Genomic DNA, 22,107 nt, shown 5'->3' with positions numbered 1-22,107 from the left:
CTTATTGTCGGTAAAAATACATATTATACATACATCTATTATACATAATAACTACTATTAACAATGACAACAATAATGCATCATGTATATTTTCTTAATCAAATCTGATTTAAAACCAGTAAGCCCTTTAACTTTAAGGCTTTTCACAAACATAAGAATTCTAAAAAATACTTTGCATATAAATTAAATACTAGAACATTATACATAAAAATAGACATGTCTCACTGTTTCATTAAATATGAATATCAAATATACAGGAACACAAAACAGATCTGAACTAGTTTGAGAATCTGCCACCTTGTCACAATAGTCTCTGTGTAGAGTGAACGGTGAGCGTAATACCAACGAAGGTGATGTAAATTTCGTATACAACAGACAAGAATGGACCATAGGAAGCCTTCATCAATGACTCTCAAACCTTTTCAAATCTGTCTCCGTTCTCATGTGCTCTGGCAGATTATTCCACGAGACTGCAATGGCATAACGAAAGGACTGTTCGCCAAAATGGGTTGTTTTGATGATGTTTGGGACATTAACAGTATTGGTGTGCCAATGGCACTTACACCCTTTTACCAAACAATGGCACGATTGTGATAGGGAATGTCAGTAAACGACCTGTGCTTTTCACTTTGAAGGCAATGAATATAAGAGTGCAGAACAAACTATATTGAATTACGCTTACATCCACAGCATGCTTATTTGGACATTGCACCAAAGTAAAGAATTTCGATACAAATTTCACTAACCGACCCTAATATCGACAAAGGAATTTCATCCACAATGACAATAAATAATCTGGGAGAACTAGAAAAAACTTTAAGGGTTCAAAGACATCTAGCTAGCTGAGATAGCACCAGAGGAGCATTTCAAAATGGCTGATAAGCACTGGAAAAGTCGAACATATAATTCGTTACATTATAACATTAAAAAGCAATTTGATAAACTACTGGGGACCTTAGAGATAACCAGTGTGATGTATATAACAGAAGTGGAATATGATCTACTCAAATATGATATAGCTGAATGAGACAAAGTTTACAATGTACCCTTATATATGGAGGTCCTGGTCGCTGAATGAAAAATCAGTTTCAAACCATTATCATTATTTTGTTACTTCTTCTTCTTCTTCTTCTTCTTCTTCTTCAGCTTCTTCTTCTTCTTCTTCTTCTTCTTCTTCTTCTTCTTCTTCTTCTTCTTCTTCTTCTTCTTCTTCTTCTTCTTCTTCTTCTTCTTCTTCTTCTTCTTCTTCTTCTTCTTCTTTTTTTTATTATCTATTATTTATTATTAGTAGTAGTAGTAGTAGTAGTAGTAGTAGTGTAAGAATAGTATTAGGAAGTAGTAGTAGTAGTAGTAGAGAGTAGTAGTAGTAGAGTAGTAGTAGTAGTAGTAGTAGTAGTAGTAGTAGATAGTAGTAAAGATAGTAGTAGTAGTAGTAGTAGTAGTAGTAGTAGTAGTAGTAGTAGTAGTAGTAGTAGTAGTAGTAGTAGTAGTAGTAGTAGTAGTAGTAGTAGTAGTAGTAGCAATATTATAATCATTAGTATTATCATTAGTATTATCATCATTATTATCATCATCTATGGTATCTGTTTACTGACCATGTTTAACTTTGATATGACAAGATAAAATACTGTATGTACATCTCTGCCGGATCCTTACTGACCATCAAATTTACCAGTTATCTCCAATCCTTGACTCAATGAACTTGGTCACTATAACATTGGAGGAATGTTCGTTGACAACAAAATAACAACATAAAATAGCAATTTTAACTCTCTCCCTACCGACCATTTTCAGGATTTTTCCCAGCATGCCACACTGAACCAACACAAAAATAGATTTTTTAACACTCAAAGCCAATTGGTACAAACTATACATGCGGCTATGTGGTCTAGTGGTATGACACTTGCGTTCAGATCGGAAGGTCCTGGGTTCGAGCCTCCTCAGTGCATAGTTGAGTCCTTGGAAAAGACCCTTTACTCACATTCTCTCACCGCACTGTAATATGAGTACCTGGTCGTGAACAAGGTTGTCTCTTTCGGAAAAAATTTTAATATCCCCTAACAGGCGTCATGTCCCGTCCTACATGTTAAGTGTTGCTGTTGTCCAGGAACCCCTTGTAAAAGTGCTTTGAGCACATTTAGTGGATATTGTGCTATATAAAAGCTCAATTTTTTAAAAAATGTTATACATAATGTTCACCAAAACAATCTTTACAAAACACCATCAAGTTCTTATAGATATGACAAAAGATTTTTCTTCCAATGTTGTGATGCACAAAACAAACCTGAAGAGAAAAATGTTTGTTGAATTTTAACTAATGTGACAAATTTTCATGTTGTTGGGAAGGAGAGAGTTAAAAAAACAGCTCTGGGTCTAATGGACAGCCGATGCCAACACAACAAACTACATCCATCCAAAGTCATCCTTCATAGACAGCTCCTGTTTCGTGGTTGTTTTCGATGTCTTGTCTTTCTTCGATGATTCAAGGGAGACTAATCCGCACCAACAAACAACTTTGATCACAAGTCGTCATCATCATTGTCTGACCCTATGTCATTTCCGATCAACGACAGACTTTGCTCCGCATCTTGTCTCCCATCAGGGCCGCTGGCCTTCATGTCCATGAAAATTAACACTAGGTACAGGATGGCTCCTGAGAATAAAATATGAATAAATAAATAAATAAATAAATAAATAAATAAATAAATAAATAAATAAATAAATAAATAAATAAATAAATATCAATTCCTTTTTTCAAAAATAGGGTTGCAGGTCAAAATTGTTCCATACAGCCTATGTAAAAAAATTGCCAACGAGCACAGAATTACTGGCAAATCTAAAAATTAAAAATTATTTTTACATATTGATAAACGAGTAGCTTGTAAACCTGTTTCTATCAAAGGTAATTCTACCACCTGTTGACTCAAATGATTATTTATAAAATCTGCTAAAGCATTATGATCAGTCATTAACCAATGAAGTGGCAGATTGGCTTTCACCTGTAAAAGTAACATGTATAATGTATTTGTTCATCTTAAGTAGTATGTATAATGTATTAGTTCATCTTAAATAGCATAATTTCAGATATTTAAAACATTTCCTCACAGATTTTAATAATTTAGGGGGAAAAAAAAAAGTTTAGGTGAACTCAATTCATTTTATCTGTCCAATCAGGAGAACAAATTTGTCAACAAAAAACATAATATCTTGGTTTAGGTCACGGTTGAATTCGTTTTACTTTATATCTCCAATTATAGGAATCAGTTTGTCAACAGACTTTCGTTTTATCCATTGTAATTTGCTAAACATGATTTGACAGCGTATTCGATTCAACAATTTTATGTAAATGTATTTATTGCATCCAAAACACAAGTCAACGTGATACTAGACTGCTAGAAGCTGTGGACTGTAAAAAGTAATTAACAAAAATTAATATAACAGCTTCAAAAAAATGAAAAACAGACAAACAAGGGGCGTTTCGTGCTCAATACCCTTCTTCATCCACAACAACAAAAACAAAAACAAAAACCCAATGAAAACATAAATACATTGCTAATAAAAAACAGATTGACGCCAGATAAATCTTTTTTTATGAAGCTGTTCAAATCAGTTTTGTTTATTACTTTTTGCATCTAAAACAACACTGTTTCCCCTTTGTATTTAGATGTGATAGACCAATCCCATATGGATGGAAACTTTTCAATATTAAATCACATTTACATCCTTCGTTGCATGCTGATTTCTAACATGCGGCTATGTGGTCTAGTGGTATGACTCTCGCTTTCGGATCGGAAGGTCCTGGGTTCGAGCCTCGCTCGACGCATAGTTGAGTCCTTGGAAAAGACTCTTTACTCACATTCTCTCACCGTACTCAGGTGTAAAATGAGTACCTGGCCGTTAACAGTGTTGTCTTTGTCCGAAAAATTGTAATATCGCCTAACAGGCGTCATGTCTCGTCCTACATGTTAAATGTTGCTGTTGACCAGGGACCCCTTGTAAAGCGCTTTGAGCACGTTAAGTGGATATTGTGCTATATAAAAGCTCGCATTTTTTATTTTTTTTAACATCAGTTCATTTAGCAGTCTACAGAGTATGGATGGTTACAAGGAATTTTACTTTTCCAAGGACGAGATCGATCCTGGGTGAAGTCGAAATTATTTTCTGACCCACTGTCAACCCCCAGCAGTTATTGAGTAGCTGGGTCTATTACAACTGGTCAAAAAGGACTTCACAATAGAACAAAAAAAAAAAAAAAAATAAGGTAGCTCTTCAGAGCTAATTAGGCCTATGGATTTGGAGTTTATCCCGGTTTCAATAGCCTGAAATGGATAATAGCAATTGTTTGTTTTCCTTTTGATAGGACGCTAGTCTATGGCAAGGTACTTTCCACCAAATCTTACAGACCCAGCTACCCATTCACTGCTGGGTGGACAGGAGGGTCAGAAAAAATCTCGACTGCCCCCATGATCGATCTCGGTCCCTTTGCCTGTCAACCAAGAGCTCTGCCAACTGAGCTATTGGGACTCCTGATAGGGTAACAAGTAACTGCTAATATCTATTTAATGCTATAGAAACCATAATATAAAGTACATGGGCCTTGTCGCTACGAAGGACTACTTTTAGAATACTGATATCTGAAAAAATGAAATTTGATGTGCAAGTTGATTTTCTCACTCACCAACAACAACCAGTACAACCATTTCTATACAACTTTGCATCTTGACTGATGACAAAAACAAGATGGTGCTTAAGGTGATGGACAGAGTCGGGATCAAAGGCATCAGAGGTGTCTAGGGAGGTAAAATCAGGACGTGTCAAAAGGCAAAACGTTAGGATTTGACATAGCAAGTGTAACGACTCAGCTCAGACTTCGTTAACTCTATTTATTTATTATCAATCATATGGTAAATTTAAAATATTATTTTAATATTTACCACAATGTTGGAGTCAGTCTACATCGATGTTTCAGGCCTAATCAGCCATCGACGATGCTGATTAGGCCTGAAACAATGATGTAGACTCCAACATTGTGGTAAATATTAAAATAATAATTCGCTCCATTGCTACATGTCGAGCACTATCCGTACCATATTTGTATCAAACACGATTCAGTAAATTTAAAATAAATATAAAACATGACTAGCTCGGATGGAGTTCTTTCACTAACTAACTTAACACCAAAACAATCGTCTTACGATGTTCATAAGGAACAAAAAGTGCCTATATGTTCATGCAGTCAAAATTCACACTCACATGCAAAACATGCACAACACAAAATGCCTAACTATAACATAAATAAACTACATTCGCACATAGCCAAACAACTCCAATATATTACAATACATTTTACACTAAAGTATATCTAATTTTTAAACAAATGAGACAGAAATTAACTGGAATTGTTTATATATTTCAGTTTAAGCATTTTCCTGTTTTAACATTGTGAGTTGTTTTGTTTGTATGAGTTTTTCGCCATTTGTGACACAATTAGGTCATTTGATTGTTTGTTTTTGTTCTCAAGGGGTTTTAAGGTGCTTGCGACATTTAGGTCAGTTCAGCACCAGTAAAAATGGAAGAAAATAAGATAGTCGAAAAATTCTAAATTTAGGATTAAAAGCATATGAGAAAAAGTAGACAGAGAGGACTGGTTCAGATAAGAACTAGATTCCTAGAGCACACTGACAGTGTACTTATTTTGAGATCACCCTAAAGTCTCATCCAGACAAAAGCACAGGACCCTACTAAACTAAGAGGAATACACTCAAATGTTTACAAATCATGATATTAACAAGCAAAAATAAAAAGTAACAGAACGTGACAGAGAGATGATTTACAATCATAAAAATATCATCTCTCGAAATAACAATAAATTCGACTGATTCCATCCCAGCCACGGCTAGGACAAAACCAAGTAATCTCATTCAAAGTCAAAGACAGAAAGCAAGTAGGAAAACAGATATAAGGGGATAAAAAAACACAGTTTGTGCCTCCCTGCCCACTATGGGGGCATTATATCAAAAGTGAAAAAGTCATGATTTGACACAGCAAGTTAATCAATTCTTTTTCTTTTTTAAAGATAAGATAAGATAAGAAAAGAAGAACTTTTGATCTATCCACTTCCATAAATTTACATAGAGTTTTGCTGTAGACTAAGGAATATTCTTAAAATAATTAAGCAAATAATAATAATAATAAAAAAGGTAAATCTAATGATAGAAATTAGTTAATAAAAAGTTTAAGAAAAGTAATAAACAGAAATTCACTGGATTTATTTATTTCAGCTTAAGCATTATTCAGTTTTAATGAGTTTTGCACCATTTGTGACAAAATTAAATCATGTCAGACCCCATAAAAACTTAAGATCTACAGTACTGTCAAAACAGTAATACAAAGGGGACGAGTTCAATAGAATTTAATAGATGCTAGAGTAATATGCATCCTTGTGTCTAGCACCACACTCGTCTGTCATCAGTCCGTATTTTAAAAGATGTATTATACCATTCTTACACTCTTGCTTTTTGGAATTCCAGACGTTTTCCCAACCGCTTCACGAGCTTGTGAGTGCGCATTGGGAACAAAGTTCAAATTCCAAAACGCAAGAGAGTAAGAAATCATTTATTCTACCCCTCAATCCATTTCAATTTCGTCATCTCTGAGTAAAAGATATTTTCAAAAATATTTTAATGATATTTCTTTTACAAAAATAAAATTTTAGTGAAATTCAACGTTTGATAATCTGACTTCAGAAATTATTATTGTAAACATGATATCATTACACGTTACTATTTTAGGGAGAGGTTAGAACAATAATTTTTTTCCTGTGCTTGGTAGTGGCTTATATTGACTGATGTATGTTCTTTCTCAAAGCTGGTATATTCTTTTATGTACATTACGTTATAACCACACCAGAGCGTGTTCAGAAAGATGAGAAAGATAAACAGTGTTTTCAATGCACCAATGAATCACTTTTTGTTTGTAGGAGTCAAAGAAATGATCTGGTTAATGTAAGACAAAGGGGACTGCATAAAACAGAGCACTAGTATAAATCCCAAAAGCAATTTATCCCTTTGTGTTCTCTGATATCACTGCAAGGCCCCAGCACAAATTAAAAAAAAAAAACAAATCATAAAAATCTGCCAATCAGAAGAAAAAAAATTATATTGTTGTAATACATCTGATCGATTTACTATCAGAGAATGATATCTACTGTTGTTTAGGCAAAATTAGATGGTTTCAAGCCAAGGCTATACAGGAAGCCACTGGAGGGAGACAAAAGACAGTGGGCAATAGATGAGAAAGTCAGAGATGAGCTACCTGACCTTAGAGGAATGGTCAAGAGTCGCTTCCCAGAACCCTATTCTTAAATAATAATAAGGAAACATTTATAAAACGCACACGTCCACTCAAAAGTGCTCAAGGCGCTAGGATTTTTTTTTTTAATGAAATATTAAAATAAAACAACAAAAAACAGTTAAGTTACAATCAACAGTTAATCAATGCACAAATTAAAATATACAACAGACTTAAAGGCATGGGAAAAAAGTTGTGTTTTCAGATTCTTTTTTAAAATTTCATCTCCGTTTAACATCTCCAAACATAAAATAACAGTATCCACCTACCTGAAAACTGGAGCTGGAGTCTTCAACCTTGTTCATCCAGAGAATAACCGTAAGGAGAACCAGTACGAATAGAAGCACTGATATGGCAAGAATGCCAACGACAGAGGCATTCACCAAATCTCTCCATCCATAATTAATCTGGACAGCAATGCCCGTACAGCACACCCAATGCATAAATATCAAAGTATTCAAAGACAAAACACCGGGGACAAACGGAAAACATTTTTCAGCCATCCTGAGCCTCAGCGATGACCTGATAGAGTCGTGCACCATTGCTTCTGTTTTAGTGTCAATAGTTGTCATATGATTGTCTGTAATATTACCATTACGTACAGAAGCAGAATTAGATTTTGAATTTTTTGTGAATAAAATTTCCTCCCCTTCATCGTCACTGTCACTATTCTCCCCTCGACGTATCTCTCTCTCATGAGGAATGCGATCCATTTCAAATGTAGCAGGGTCATCATCTCTTTCCGGTGAACAAATGGTATAGGACGCTAAATCTCCATCATTTTCTATCGCAGGGTTGTCGTCGAAATCAGCTAGATTGTTTAAAGAATCATTATTAACCAGAGGGTGATATTTATTGTCACCGTGCTTGGTTTTCTGAGATTCCAGACAAGAAGAATTGTTTGAGTCCTGAGTTATTCTCTCAAGCTTGGTGTAGGATTTTGGTTTGGTCAGCCTCAATTTGATGAGAGCAGATCCTGAAATCGTGAATGTAATGAGCATGAGTAGAATGGTAATCTCCACTAAGAACGACAGATCAAAAATCAACGACAATACAGATGTGAGAAGACCGACGAAAACGATACCGTAGACTGGAACACCCGTCGTTTTACTGATGCCAAGAAAAAATGGGAAAAAAAGTCCATCTTTTGCCATACGGTAAAGCATCCTTGTTATACCAAACATATTCAACATCTGAAGATTGGTGAAACTAAACAATGGCCCAATAGTGACAATAACTTTTCCCCACTTCATCCCAGCATTGTCCAGGGCACTTGGAAGAGGTGCGACTGTGTCAATCAACCAATAAGGACTTAGAAAAAGAAGCCCAACTGCTGCTGCTATGTAAACACATGCCACGGTTACCAACTCCAGGATCAAGGCTCTAGGCACAGATTTATGGGGATTCTTTGCCTCCTGAAAAATATGAGATAATAATACAATTATTTTTTTTACATAGATCACAACAAACAACGTCTAATATGTGGGCGTCCCTGAGAAAATCAGTCGCATGGTGAAAAGCTTTGAACAGAGATATTGACAATTTTATTCAAGAGGTCAATTTTTTAAGGAAAATGAGTTATCAAGAATCAAACATTTTTCTTCATATCGCTGAAATATTTTAATTGAATTCTACTCCTAAATATTTTAATTTAATTTTTTTATGAAGGTAATTATTATATTTAATATCAATTCTTGTCAACTTTGGAAGCGATTTTCTCAAAATTAAGGTTTCACACCCTAACCCATGCATATGTCCATAACTTCATGAAAAATCACCGGATTTGCTTCAAATTAAGATTAAAATGCTCAGGAGACATTGGGCTTTTTAAAAAATGCAAAAAAAAAGCAAAACAAACATTTTCACCTTGAGACTGATTATGTCAAGGACGCACACATATATTGGTTTAGAAATACAATACATCTATGTTAGACCCTGGTAATGGTTGCTGGGACACAACCCAAATGAGTCAGGAGTTGACTGTACCTTCCCCGGGTTGCTAGGCATTTTGAATGCCTCTTTTATTCAGTCAGGGTTCGAGCCCGGCGCTATATAAGCAAGATGCGGGAAATCAGAGGCAGTTCTTGTCAGTTTCGTCCAGCTGAACGCAATACTGCCAAACAGCGGTCGTGTTTTATATCATTTAATTATTGTGGTGTGTCCTTATTCGTGGATGTCAGGGAGAAAGACAAGGATGAATGGATAAGTAGAGCTGTGTCATTCCTCTTTGTGTTATACATGTAATTTAGTTTCCTTAATAAATGGATCGTGTTTGTAAACCTTGAATCTCCATTTATTTTATCAATAACATTATCTAGTCGTGAAACACAGGCTTTCTCTTCTCTCTGGTCAGGCTAGATTCAGTGTAGTGGCCTGATCTTCCACTCCGAGGGAACTTATCAACGAGTTCCCTCTGTCTATCTTTCTTTTCTTTTGTTGACGTTTCTACCGACTCTCCGGGAGTGGCTCGAATCGTCACAATCTACTGCTCTTTAAAATAACAGGCAGTGTGAATTAATTAATTATGTTTGATATCACTTTACTAATTGAAGGAATAATCTCACAGGAAGTGTAATTTCTTAATGGTAATAATAACAAGAAGAAGAAGAAGAATGACAACGACGATTATTATTATGATTATGATTATTATAATTATGATTATTATTATGATTATTATTATTATTATTATTATTATTATTATTATTATTATTATTATTATTATTATTATTATTATTATTATTATTATTATCATTATCATTATTATTAACATTACTAATATTATGATTATTATTAACAATACTAATATTATTATTAACATTGCTATTATTATTACTATTATTATTATACAAAAACAACAACAATAATAATAATAATAAAATAATAATAATAATAATAATAATAATAATAATAATAATAATAATAATAATAATAATAATAATAATAATAATAATAATAATAATAGTAAAACAAAAATATAAAGTTCATCATCATTACCTCTGCTGACATGGAGACAATTTCAAATCCACTGCAGGCGTAGATGGCCAGAGAAGCTCCTTTGATGACACCAGTGATTCCAAACGGCATGAAACCGCCATGGTCCTTGTTGATGAAATTGGCCTTATCCCCGTATATGACACCAGCCCCAGCTACAAACAGCAACACGGACACAGTGATGATACTCAACGTGGTTGTCAGGACAGAGGAGCAGCGAACATTGCAGGACACAATCAACATTACCAAGATTTGGAAGGCAAACGCCATCAAGTCTAAATGCTCCGCAAATGGCCGTCCAAACTCAATCTCTCCAAAAACAGATTTACTAAAATTCTGAAATATTAAAGAAACAAAACAAAAAAAGTATAAAATAATATAAGTTTTTTGTTTGTTTTTTTTATTCCTTAATTTAAAGATGAATCACTAATAACAGTCTGAAATACAATTGAACAACATAAACAACATACATGATTTTCTGCAGTTCACTTATGTTGGCCTGGGTGGCTTCTGTTTGTGTGGATTTCCTTAATATTTCAAAACCTCGTTCTTCAAATTCTGTCCATTTCAGCATAACAATAGATCATTCACAACTGAAATATTTGATTTTCTTAAATGTGTCAGTGCATGACATAATCAGTCGGAAGGTGAAAATTTTGGATGCATTTTTTTTTTTTTTTCATTTTCGAAAGGCCTATGCTCCCCGGAGCATTTTAATCTTTATTTGAAGTAAATCGGGTGATTTTTTCATGAGGTTATGGTCAGATGCATTGGAAAAGTATCCAGCAACTTTTCTCAAATTTCATACTTTTCATCTTGACTAGCTGTAAAAATGTTTAGAAGTGAAATTAAGCTTTGATATTTCCCGAAGATGTACAAATAGGGTTGATTTAATCATTTATGACAAGAAGTCATTTTTTATAAAAAATTGACCTTCTAACTAAACTTGGCAATATCTCAGTTCAAACCTTTTCACCATCCGACTGATTATGTCATTCACTGTAACAAATTGTAACATTTAATTTTCTTTAAGTTCCCATGTCAACTATGTCTTGTATATCACCATTGAACACGTTTGGTGGAGATTAGTGCTCTAAAATTTTATTTATTTTTAAAATGAATTGTAGCTATGAATTAAAATGTAACAGACCAACCAAGATTATGATCTGATTTGAGTCACATCAAGAGCTATACTAGTGTAATTTAATAAACAAAAATGAAAGTAACAGCTTCAAAAATGAACAAAATACCAAATACGGAATGTTTCAGGCTCAATACCCTTCTTCAGCCAACAATTAAAAAAACCCAATAAAATCATAAATACATTACTAAATTCCAAATCGACGACAAAGAAAGTTGGTAGGTCCTCTCTTCCACAGAAGAGTATTGAGACCAAAACGTTCCGTGTTGGATATTTTTATTTTTTATTGAAGATGTTCTATTCATTTTTGTTTATTACTTTTTACAGTCCACAGATTCTAGCAGCTTACTATCCCATTTACACGTGTTATCATCATGTAATTTATCATTTTAAAAAAAAATATAGATAGTTCGCAGTTGACGTCACTCAGGTCTTTGTTATTGTTTTTTGCCATCCGCGTTTATGAGTAGTTCTCACTAAACTGTATTAATCAGAATATAAACATTCGTGGTTACACATAGTTTTGTGTGTTGGTCCGTTATACTTCTGGATGGCAATGTTATGAGCTTCTTAGCCAAGCACATACTATCTATATCATTGTTTAATCAATGTTTGGACAGGTGTGATTTAAAAATAAATCTGCACCAACCTGGAATGAGTGATCAAAGAAAGAATCCAACAAGCCACTCCAAGCTCTGGCTCCGACACAGCCAGAACACAGGGACACTGGCAAAGAAGTAGCAAAAGCAATTTTTTTTAAATAAAAAAATTTGAAAATTGTCAAACTTTTGAGCATGCTCAATGACTGGAGGGGTGACAATGACATAGTTTCTTGATATTATTTGAAAATGTAAATGTTGCTGCTCGAAGAAATAAATAACAATGTGAAATTTAATGTAAGTGCTATGGTGTATTGTTATTATTGAGTTATTGCCCTTTGCAATAACTAATAATTTACTTCCATGAATAATACACTTAATTACATTTAGCTATTTCTAAATAATGTCACAATTGAATATATTAATAGAATACATTATATTTGTATCATTAGTTAACTACACTTGTGCATTGACGTTATATTACATAACGTATATTTCTGTTGATGTATATTTCTATACTGCATGTTTAATATTACTAAGTCTGTGATATATTATGATTTAAAGAACTTGAATAAATCAACTTGATGATTGGCAACCAAGGAGTGTCTTCCCTGTCAGTTATTTTATGCACTGCGGTTGGTGCCTAACAGTAAGCTTCAGATTAATATACGAAAACAGATGATGTGGATGTTTCAGGTTTCCCCTTATCAACAAAACAAGATGAATGAAACACTACAGACGAATGAGATATTGTGGTAGTGGCGTTGTTAAGATGCATAAACATAAACATTGATGGGCAGGAAATAGTATGCTCCTTTGTAAGGAAGCATGAATTAAAATAGAACAACAGAAATTTATAAAAGGTGCGCACTTAATTAAGTCCAAAGAGGGGAGGCGGAGAGGAACTGTGTAATGCAGTACAGAAAGTGAAATATAATTCATTGATATTATTTGAATACACATTGCTTCATTGGACAAGTAGGAAAACACAAGTACATCACACCATATCAGTAGTACAGATTTAAAATGGACCAAGTGTTCCTTAAATACCCTTAACTCTTTCAGCTTGGGCTATATTCACATTTCTGTCACAAAATGGCTGACACCTGATTGAGACAGCAATAGAATGACAAGCTAAGACAAAGCAACATTCGAATTCGACCCCCCTAGGCCCAATTGAATGTTCTGATGAAAGAAATGATATCATTTGTTGAATTTATAGCACTTTTGTAGAAAGTAGGATTGGATTACATTATTGTTTTTGCCTTTCAAGACCAGCCGCACTCTGCGGCCATGGGCCAGTAGACCAGATTCAGCTCTGGCCGTACAGTGCGGCCAGTAGCGCTGAAAGAGTTAAAACATAAGTAAAAATATGTTGTACATTTCACTTTGCATATTCTTTAAGAAAAAAAAATATTTAAAAGGGAGAAACAGATAAAAGCACAGAAGTTTTTAAATATATTCAAACTGAATGAAATAAAATATACAGTCTGAACTCGTTTGTTCTTGTTATTTTGCCCCCCTTTCTGATTAGAAGTTATTAAGTGTTATAACAAGCCTGATTCTATTTATCCAACAGCAATCTATTTAAAACATTTCAAAAAATTGAGATAAACCCTTCATTTTACAATGAGAGACGACAGCCTTCTGATAAAATAATATGAAAAAATGTTGCACGAATTTAGACTGAGCTTTGATGGCAGAACAGAGTGAAAAAAATTACAAGACAAATTATACTAATATAATAAAATACCAGCCTTTTTCAGGGATCCACCTTCAAAGGTGCTGGACCCTATCAAAGATGGCTGATATTCTATTCTAATAATTTGGATATTCATTAATCTTATCCAAGAGTACTTGCTCTATCCCCGTTCATTTTCATTTTTGACAAAAGTCAACATTAGTATTTGTTCCTATCAACAGACTTTTGTTTTTCTTTGAATGGTTTGGCTAATGTCCCATCACTCAGGCGTGAGAACACAGATCAATAGTTTATTCACTATTGAAGTTGAATCTGTATTGCTGTAGTTTTGCATAGCATTTGCTTCCAAGATAAACAATATTTCTAGAAGAATGTTATGAAAATAGTGTAAGCTACAAAGCAACAGTGATGTAAAATTTTGTCAACCATGTATGAGGTATATAAAAAATTAAAAAAAAAACTTACTGACTATCATCAGCCATCCACACAGAAAGGCGACGAATTCACCCACAATCTGAAAGAGACATTAAAATGGCAAACAGAAAAAACACAATTACAACCGAGCAATGCTATGTAAATTAAATAAATGGTAAACACTTTAAAGTTTGGCAAAATGACAACAACAACAACAACAACAACAACAACAACAACAACAACAACAACAACAACAACATTAATGATAGGGGTCATAACACAAGGAAGGCGGTAAGACCTGTAAACGCTAAATCAAAGATTGATTTTTCTGATATGATATCATTGATGGAAATTTGAAAATTTAGCTTTAAAAAAATAAAAAATTGAGCTTTATATAGCTATCCACTATAAGCACTCAAAGCACTTTACAAGGGGTTCCTGGTCAACAGCAACATTTAATATGCAGGACGGGACATGACGCATTACAATTTTTTCGGACAGAGACAACGCTGTTAAAGGCCGGGTACTCATTTTACACCTGAGTATGGTGAGAGAATGCGAATAAAGAGCCTTTTCCAAGGACTCAACTATGCGCCGAACACGAGCCTCGAACCCAGGACCTTCCGATCCGAAAACGAGTGTCATACCACTAGACCACATAGCCGCACCTATGTGAACCAAAACAAGTGACAATATGTAACATTGTCATACTCTAAATTGATCATGTGGTATTTTATATTGCAATTCGTTACATCATAATCACAGCTTTCTTATTTTTATTTCTTTATAAGCCACTAACACCATCAACTTTCCAAATCTTTTCTACCAGTACAAAATCAAAGGCCTTCTAAAAGTCTACGATAAGCGCATATTCAATAATTGGTAGACTTGTGTGTCTTTAGTGTGTTACCTGATACAAGAATGTGTAGGCTGCCCCAGTCTGTGCAACACAACTAGAGAACTCTGCATAGACCAAAGCATTCAACATGGTGATGCCAATGGCAATCAGGAAACACAGGACTGTTGATGGACCTGAGGAGAGGGAGGGGGGAGGGGGGCATAAAACAAGGTCAAAAACATGAGTGACAATCGTGATCTTTTGATAGGATGCAATGTCACCTGGAACAACTACAAAAGACGTCTAACTTCTACATCATGGCACAAGACCGAAGGGCTAGAGCTCAGGTGGTCGCTGGTTCGGATAAGTAAGTAAGTGATAGGATACAATCTTTTAAAACAATTGGAATATTTCCACCATCAGGATACATATATAGTAAAAAAAAAAAATAATTGAGAGATCTCGATGGCGATGATGATGGTAGTTGTAGTGGTGATAGTGATGATAGTGGTGTGTGTTTCTCTCACTCATATAATATAATATACATGTGCAGAATAAGGGTCGAATCCAGAACCTTCCGATCCGAAAGCGAGTGTCATACCACAAGACCACATAGCCGTACATTTTGTGCTATATATATATATATATAATATATATATAATATAATATATATATTATTATTATATATTATATATATATATGCTCTATTTTTTTTTTATAACTTTTATATTCTATTTTGTTTTAATACCCTTTATTGTAAAGAGCTTCAAGTAATTCAATACCGATATTTTCCCCTGTTTCAGGGGCAAAGTCTTCATGCTTCCTTGATACAAACGATGGTCTGAGTACTTGGTGTTTTGTTTAGTTTTGTTATTTTTTAATCTTCTCTGCCTCATACAGAGAGTGGTTGTTACAACTGAGTGACTGCAGTTACCCAGGAAAATGGCAGTTATTTAAAAAGGTGGATGGATTATTCTCGATGCAAAATCACCCAGATGATTCAGTTGAATGAGAAATTTAGAAATAGAGAGGTGCATGCATTTTTTTAAACGAAAATTCAATGGATCCAAAACAAATGTATCCCTTCAAAGGTTAGAACCTACAAATAAAAGAGACACTCCCATTATTCAATAGACACATAAATGACTCATAGGGGTCATATAAAATTTTTTTGTTTTTTTGTTTTTTTTGGGGTTTTTTTGCTTTTAAGAAAAATTTAAAAACCTGATCTATTATCTATACAATCAACATAAATTCAACAAGATAAATCAGATTATTAAAAATGTATCTATAAATCTTTTATTTAATCTCTAACTGGCAACTTTCCTTTGAACTCTCATTTTTGAAGGGAAAAATTATTATCTTTTTGCTTACGATATTCCCTATCACAAAACCTCAAACAGTGACATGTGGAATTTTTATTTCTAAAATCATCAATAAGCCTTTATCTACATGTCTGATTTGAAACACACATTGTTATCTTTGAGCATGATTACCTCTGTCAATTTGGAGCTTAAAAATGATGAGTCATACATATAAATACAGTCCACTCTGGATAATCGCAACACCTTGTGATCACCAAAAATGTTGCGATTAACCAACGTTGCAATTAACCGAAGTTGAGTTTCCAGTCCACTGTTAAATACTAACCAAAGAGTGAAAATGGAGAGGTTTCGTATGGGAACAAAGCAGTTCTGTTCTGTTTTGTTCCCATACGAAGCCTCTCCATTTTCACTCTTTCGTTAGTATTTTATGATCACCGGCTTCAGGCAACCCTACCGTTTTCTACAGTCCACTGTTGCAACATTTTACACATATATTGTAAACTCAAACCAGTTGTAGTAAACATTGATCTTAGTCCACCACAGACTGAGCAATATGATTGAAATAAAAACCATATGGCAGCCCTGCATAGACTTTGCCAAGCGAAAAACCAGCTGTGATGCAAGTCGACATCTTATTCAGATTTGATTCACTTTCACTTTTTTGCTTTCAACCTTTGTAAAAGTCAGAGATTAATCGTAATGAGAGACAATGAGCTCTCACCAAACTCGTTGGTCACAATGTACAGTTGTCAATCCAAAACAAAGAATATCGCTCAGTCTCTCTTTTACAACTGCCATTGTCTATCTTTTGTAAAGACTATATCCACCCCCAGCGACTCTTATTTCATGGCCACAGATGACATCACAAAACCATACTGCAAAGCTCCCCTTCTTTCGTCTCTAATAGAGTGGTGACACACTAAATCCCGCAAACTCTAGAGTTTTCAACTTGTCACAAGTTCTTCCATGATGAAATTTTAAAATGATATTTTGGTTGATTGATTTCTTGAGGGCGAAAATTTGTTGTGATTAACCACAGTTTGTTGCAATTAACCAGTGACTTTTATATAGAATTAATTCAGTTTCTTGGGAAATGTTGCGATTAACCAAGTTGCAATTATCCGGAGTGGACTGTATATATATTTCTTCAAATTTTTCTTCAAATCCTGTTTTCTTTTCATTTGTTTTTGTTTATTCATCTTCACAACACCACTACCACATTATCTCATTCGTCTGTACTGTTTAATTCATACTGTTTTGTTGAGAAAGGGGAAAACCGAAATGTCCATTCTATCTGTTTTCGTACACTAAATTGAAGCTTATATTCAATTTCACAGTATTATTTATTCATTGGGTATGGGGTAACATTTTTTCCGCAAGAACCCAATCCCACTTGGAAGTCGACTATAGTCCAAAATTGTCTTATATGGAGTCAGAGTTTATCCCGATTTCTATAGCGTTAACTGGATTCAGTAGTCTGATGTCACGCCGCCCAGCAATGCATCCATCTTGGTTCTAAACAAAGAAAATCATTACTTGTTATTCTTCATGCTGGCTAGAACTTTTCATATGCCTTGTGATCAGAATGTGTAAAAGTCAAAACATGATCAAATTTATGGGGTTTTTTCCCTCTGGATAGCTTTTATGCTCGCCGTAGAAAATATTTCATACGGGCATCCATGCTCGCCGTAGAAAATATTTCATACGGGCATCCGCCATTGATCTGATAGTTTAGAGCCAGTGTTACTAAGTTACCATGCGTCATGAGGAAGGAAGTGACGTTACGACTGTTGAAGAGTATTGGACAGTATCAATTGCTTGCTACACTTTTGAGAGGGATGCTAGTTTATCACCAATTACTTTCCACCAGATCTAACAGACCCAGCTACCCAATCACTGCTTGGTGGACATGGAGGTCAGAAAAAGAATCTCCGACTGTGCTATCAGGACCCCACTCATTATTTTTTTTTGTTTGTTTGTTTGTTGCTTTAGGTCTCTTCCAACACAATTGAGGTTATATGAGAGACCGCTGAAACAAAAAAACAAGCAATCTAACAAAAATAGTACAAATGTCAATCAAAATCATAACCTAAAGATATCATAAGCTAAATTATAAATAACCAAGAACAAACAGGCAGAGGATTTACAGGAAAAAAAATATCCCCTGTCAAAAATACAATCACAAACCAAAGAAGCAGGATAGGCTAGTAAAGAGAAGAAGAAACGACATCACTATCGGATCGTACACCCATGCGAACATCATAGGTATATGATTCAAGGGTGATGCTCCCATCCAACCACCCGCCCACTCATTATTCTATCCTACAAATTATTTAGTCTGTGTAAAAGACATAGTCACCTATTTTAACCAAAATGATATTTTGGTTAATTGTATTTATTCCAAAGTAAAGTGTACCTTAGAGAGATGATGGAACATTTTCATACATCGAGTTTATCACAAAAGGTGAAATAAAAATGAAAAAATTTAAACAAAATTTTTAAAAAAGCATACCAGCATTTTCTTTGGCAATGACACCCAATAGAACATAAATGCCCACGCCAATTGTGTTCCCAACTCCAAGACATGTGAGATCTGGAGTAGACAGACAACGCCTCAGCTCTGTGTTCAGATCACCGGGATCGCATTCCTTCTGACGAACCACACGATGCCTCAGATATTGAAAGTAATTCCTCCATCGTGATCCAGACACCATTCTCAAAGGTCGACAAACAGCTTTCTATTTCAACATTGGCCCCAATTCTTTGAAACTGAAAATAAAATTAATATCAAATTATATATACGGCTATGTGGTCATGTGGTATGACACTTGCTTTCAGATCGGAAGGTCCTGGGTTCGAGCCTCATTCGACGCATAGTTGAGTCCTTGGAAAAGACTCTTTACTCACATTCCCTCACCGTACTCAGGTGTAAAATGAGTACCTGGCCATTAACAGCGTTGTCTTTGTCCGAAAAATTGTAATATCGCCTAACAGGCGTCATGTCTCGTCCTACATGTTAAATGTTGCTGTTGACCAGGGACCCCTTGTAAAGCGCTTTGAGCATGTTAAGTGGATATTGCGCTATATAAAAGCTCAATATATAATTATGTGCCTTGACTTCATGAAGTCTTTGTCTTACAACTGAAAAGAAACAGGTTTGTTTTGTTTAAGTTTAATTCTGACGCTAGTCTTTCACTATAAAAATAAAAATGCCATAAATTAATGCTTTACAACCAGAGCAACATTTGAATTTGATAATTGGTAACATTTTTGTGTCACTATCGTATTCATTTTTTTCATGCTCCTCATAAAAAAGTACTATTTTGATGCAACTTTCTACAATTATCGGAATTAAAATCTGAATAATTTACATGCTAATTAACCATGATGAGGTAAAATGCTATAAGATATAAGTCGTTAAATATTTTACCCTTATTGTTTCTTGATATAAAATGCATTATTATATCAGGTCAATCAGTTTCTCAACTCTCTCTCTCTCTCTCTCTCTCTCTCTCTCTATATATATATATATATATATATATATAGAGAGAGAGAGAGAGAGAGAGAGAGAGAGAGAGAGAGAGAGAAATGAGAAAGAGAGAGAGAGACTAGTTTCATTGTAGAGAAAAATTGAACACTTTTTTTCTCTCAGAATCGAAGAAAAGTCTTTCATTTGTCTTGAATCGGTTATAGACGTCTAGATAGCTCTGTTGAATTAGAATAGAAGTTTTCACATCTGGCCAACTTATCAGCGAGGCCAAGACTGAGATAATTCCAATTTTAATTTAAGACAAATCACAAGACTTCGTCAGTAGGTATGGCTTTTCCAGAAATTAGGAAATTAGTGAAACGTGAAAATAATTGGAAGCAAAGTCGAATAATAAAAATGATTTATTAAAAACAATCCATGGAAATGGATTCTTTATCATTCATTTAGTGACCCAATTAATGGAGAGAGATAGAGAGTGAGAGAGAGAGAGAGGGAGGGAGAGTGAGGGAGAGGGAGAGTGAGAGAGAGAGATGGAGGGAGAGTGAGGGAAAGGGAGAGAGAGGGAGAGAGAGAGGAAGAGTGAGGGAGAGGGAGGGAAAGAGAGAGAGAGAGAGAGAGAGTGACTCGGTGAACTCAGTCTCAGCAGAGAGAGAGAGAGAGAGAGAGAGAGAGAGAGAGAGAGAGAGAGAGAGACATATGTCACAATGTCCATTTCGACAAAATTCAACGTACATTTTTACGTTTCCCTCGCTGGACTTGAAAAACCTAAACAAGAGTCCAGTCCTATTTTACAAAACTTTCTAACTTAAGCCACTTCCAAATCACCATCAACAAAATTTGTTGCATTTAATGTAGACGAACGAATCCAAGTTGTGAAGTGCGTGTGAAGTGAACGGCCCTCCAAGGCAAACAAATCATCTCGTCAGCTAGCCTACCTAATACCTACGATTTTAACTTTTCCATTAGAAGAGCTGATTGTCGATTCGCATTTATTTACCTATTTATTTATTTATTCATTCATTCATTCATTTATTTAGCTTCATTTATCTATTTATTTATTTGTTTACTATTTTTATATCATATTATGTTACCTGTCGATTGATCTACAAATCTTACTTCGTCTGGAAGGTCTGTAGTTAGAAAAGCTGATAACTATGATCATTTACACACCAGTCTTGAATAAATTAAATATCAACTCAGCCGAAAAAAAATTAGTATGAACTATTTTAGTCACATTCATTATGTGGTCACGAAAAAACATACATATACTCTAAAGTACCTTTTCCCCATAGAATTAGCATTGCAGTGAGCAAAACATCTCTTGATTTGTGAAGGACATACTGATGTGACAAATTAGGGAGCAGGCACTAGTGTTTTTGTTTTGTTTTTTTTTGTTTGTTTGGTTTGTTTTGTTTTGTTTTGGTTGTTTTGTTTTAGTTTTTTTTTTTTGGGGGGGGGGGGGGGGGGGGATTTTTTATTTCTTGTTTTTTTTTTCTGACTCTGCTTCATACACACTTTTCAGAAGAACATAATACCAATTTACAGTTCAATCTAGAAGGCCAAAGACAATACAACATATCTGTCATGTAAAGAAATTTGATATATTAGAGTTGATTTTGCTTGGAAACCCGTCTTTACAACAAACAGAGTTTTGATTTGTTTTCTTTGTGTGTTTGTTTGTTTTATTTTTGTTTGTTTTTTGGGGGATGTTTTTGTTTGTTTGTTTGGTTTGTTTTGGGTTTTTTTTTTTTTTTTTTTTTTGTTGTTTGTTTTTTTGTTTTTTGTTGTATTTGTTGTTTATATAGTGTTATATAGTATATATATATATATATATAATATAAAAATATATATGTGTATGATAAATAGATAAGAGATAAGAAAGAAAAGAGAGAGAGAGGGAGCGTGTGTGTGGTTAACTCTCTCCTTACCGATCATTTCCACTACCCCCCCCCCCCCCCCCCCCCCCCCCCCCCCCAAAAAAATGGCAGGCTTACCCAGCAGAAAAATTGAGTTTTAAAACTCAAACAAGCTCTCTACAAAACACCTTACACAAAATAAACTGAATCGTAACAAATGTGACGATTTTGCTGTAGGTGGTAAAGTGAGGATTAATCAGATCAAGTAATCTAAAACCAAACTAAGCTGTAATGGCGTTAATCCACGTGACAGCTGCTCAAAATAAAACTATCCACAACAGCTTTGACAATATAAGGATGGATTGTTGTCACTGTGCTTAAATTATCAATTTATTGTTGTG

At 34.5% G+C, this 22,107-nt stretch overlaps 1 protein-coding gene across 1 annotated transcript; it reads right to left on the bottom strand.

The window, feature by feature from the left end:
* Positions 1 to 1,113: 1,113 nt before the first annotated feature.
* On the bottom strand, positions 1,114 to 20,793 carry LOC144970029 (cationic amino acid transporter 4-like). The gene is made up of 9 exons (XM_078909206.1): positions 20,583 to 20,793; positions 18,873 to 19,129; positions 15,108 to 15,229; positions 14,249 to 14,297; positions 12,132 to 12,208; positions 10,345 to 10,677; positions 7,620 to 8,765; positions 4,679 to 4,790; positions 1,114 to 2,653 (listed from the first exon to the last, which is right to left on the bottom strand). Exons 2-9 carry the CDS (start codon positions 19,072 to 19,074, stop codon positions 2,520 to 2,522), a joined length of 2,175 nt encoding a protein of 724 aa, XP_078765332.1. The 5' UTR covers positions 19,075 to 19,129; positions 20,583 to 20,793; the 3' UTR covers positions 1,114 to 2,519.
* Between the last annotated feature and the right edge of the window lie 1,314 nt (positions 20,794 to 22,107).

The sequence above is a fragment of the Berghia stephanieae genome, chromosome 4 (assembly GCF_034508935.2).
Source record: "Berghia stephanieae isolate SIO BIC M18660-M18661 chromosome 4, UCSD_Bste_1.3, whole genome shotgun sequence".
Classification (NCBI taxonomy): domain Eukaryota; kingdom Metazoa; phylum Mollusca; class Gastropoda; order Nudibranchia; family Aeolidiidae; genus Berghia; species Berghia stephanieae.
The sequence above is the reverse complement of the archived record's forward strand: the minus strand, read 5'-3'. Positions and strand labels throughout refer to the sequence as shown.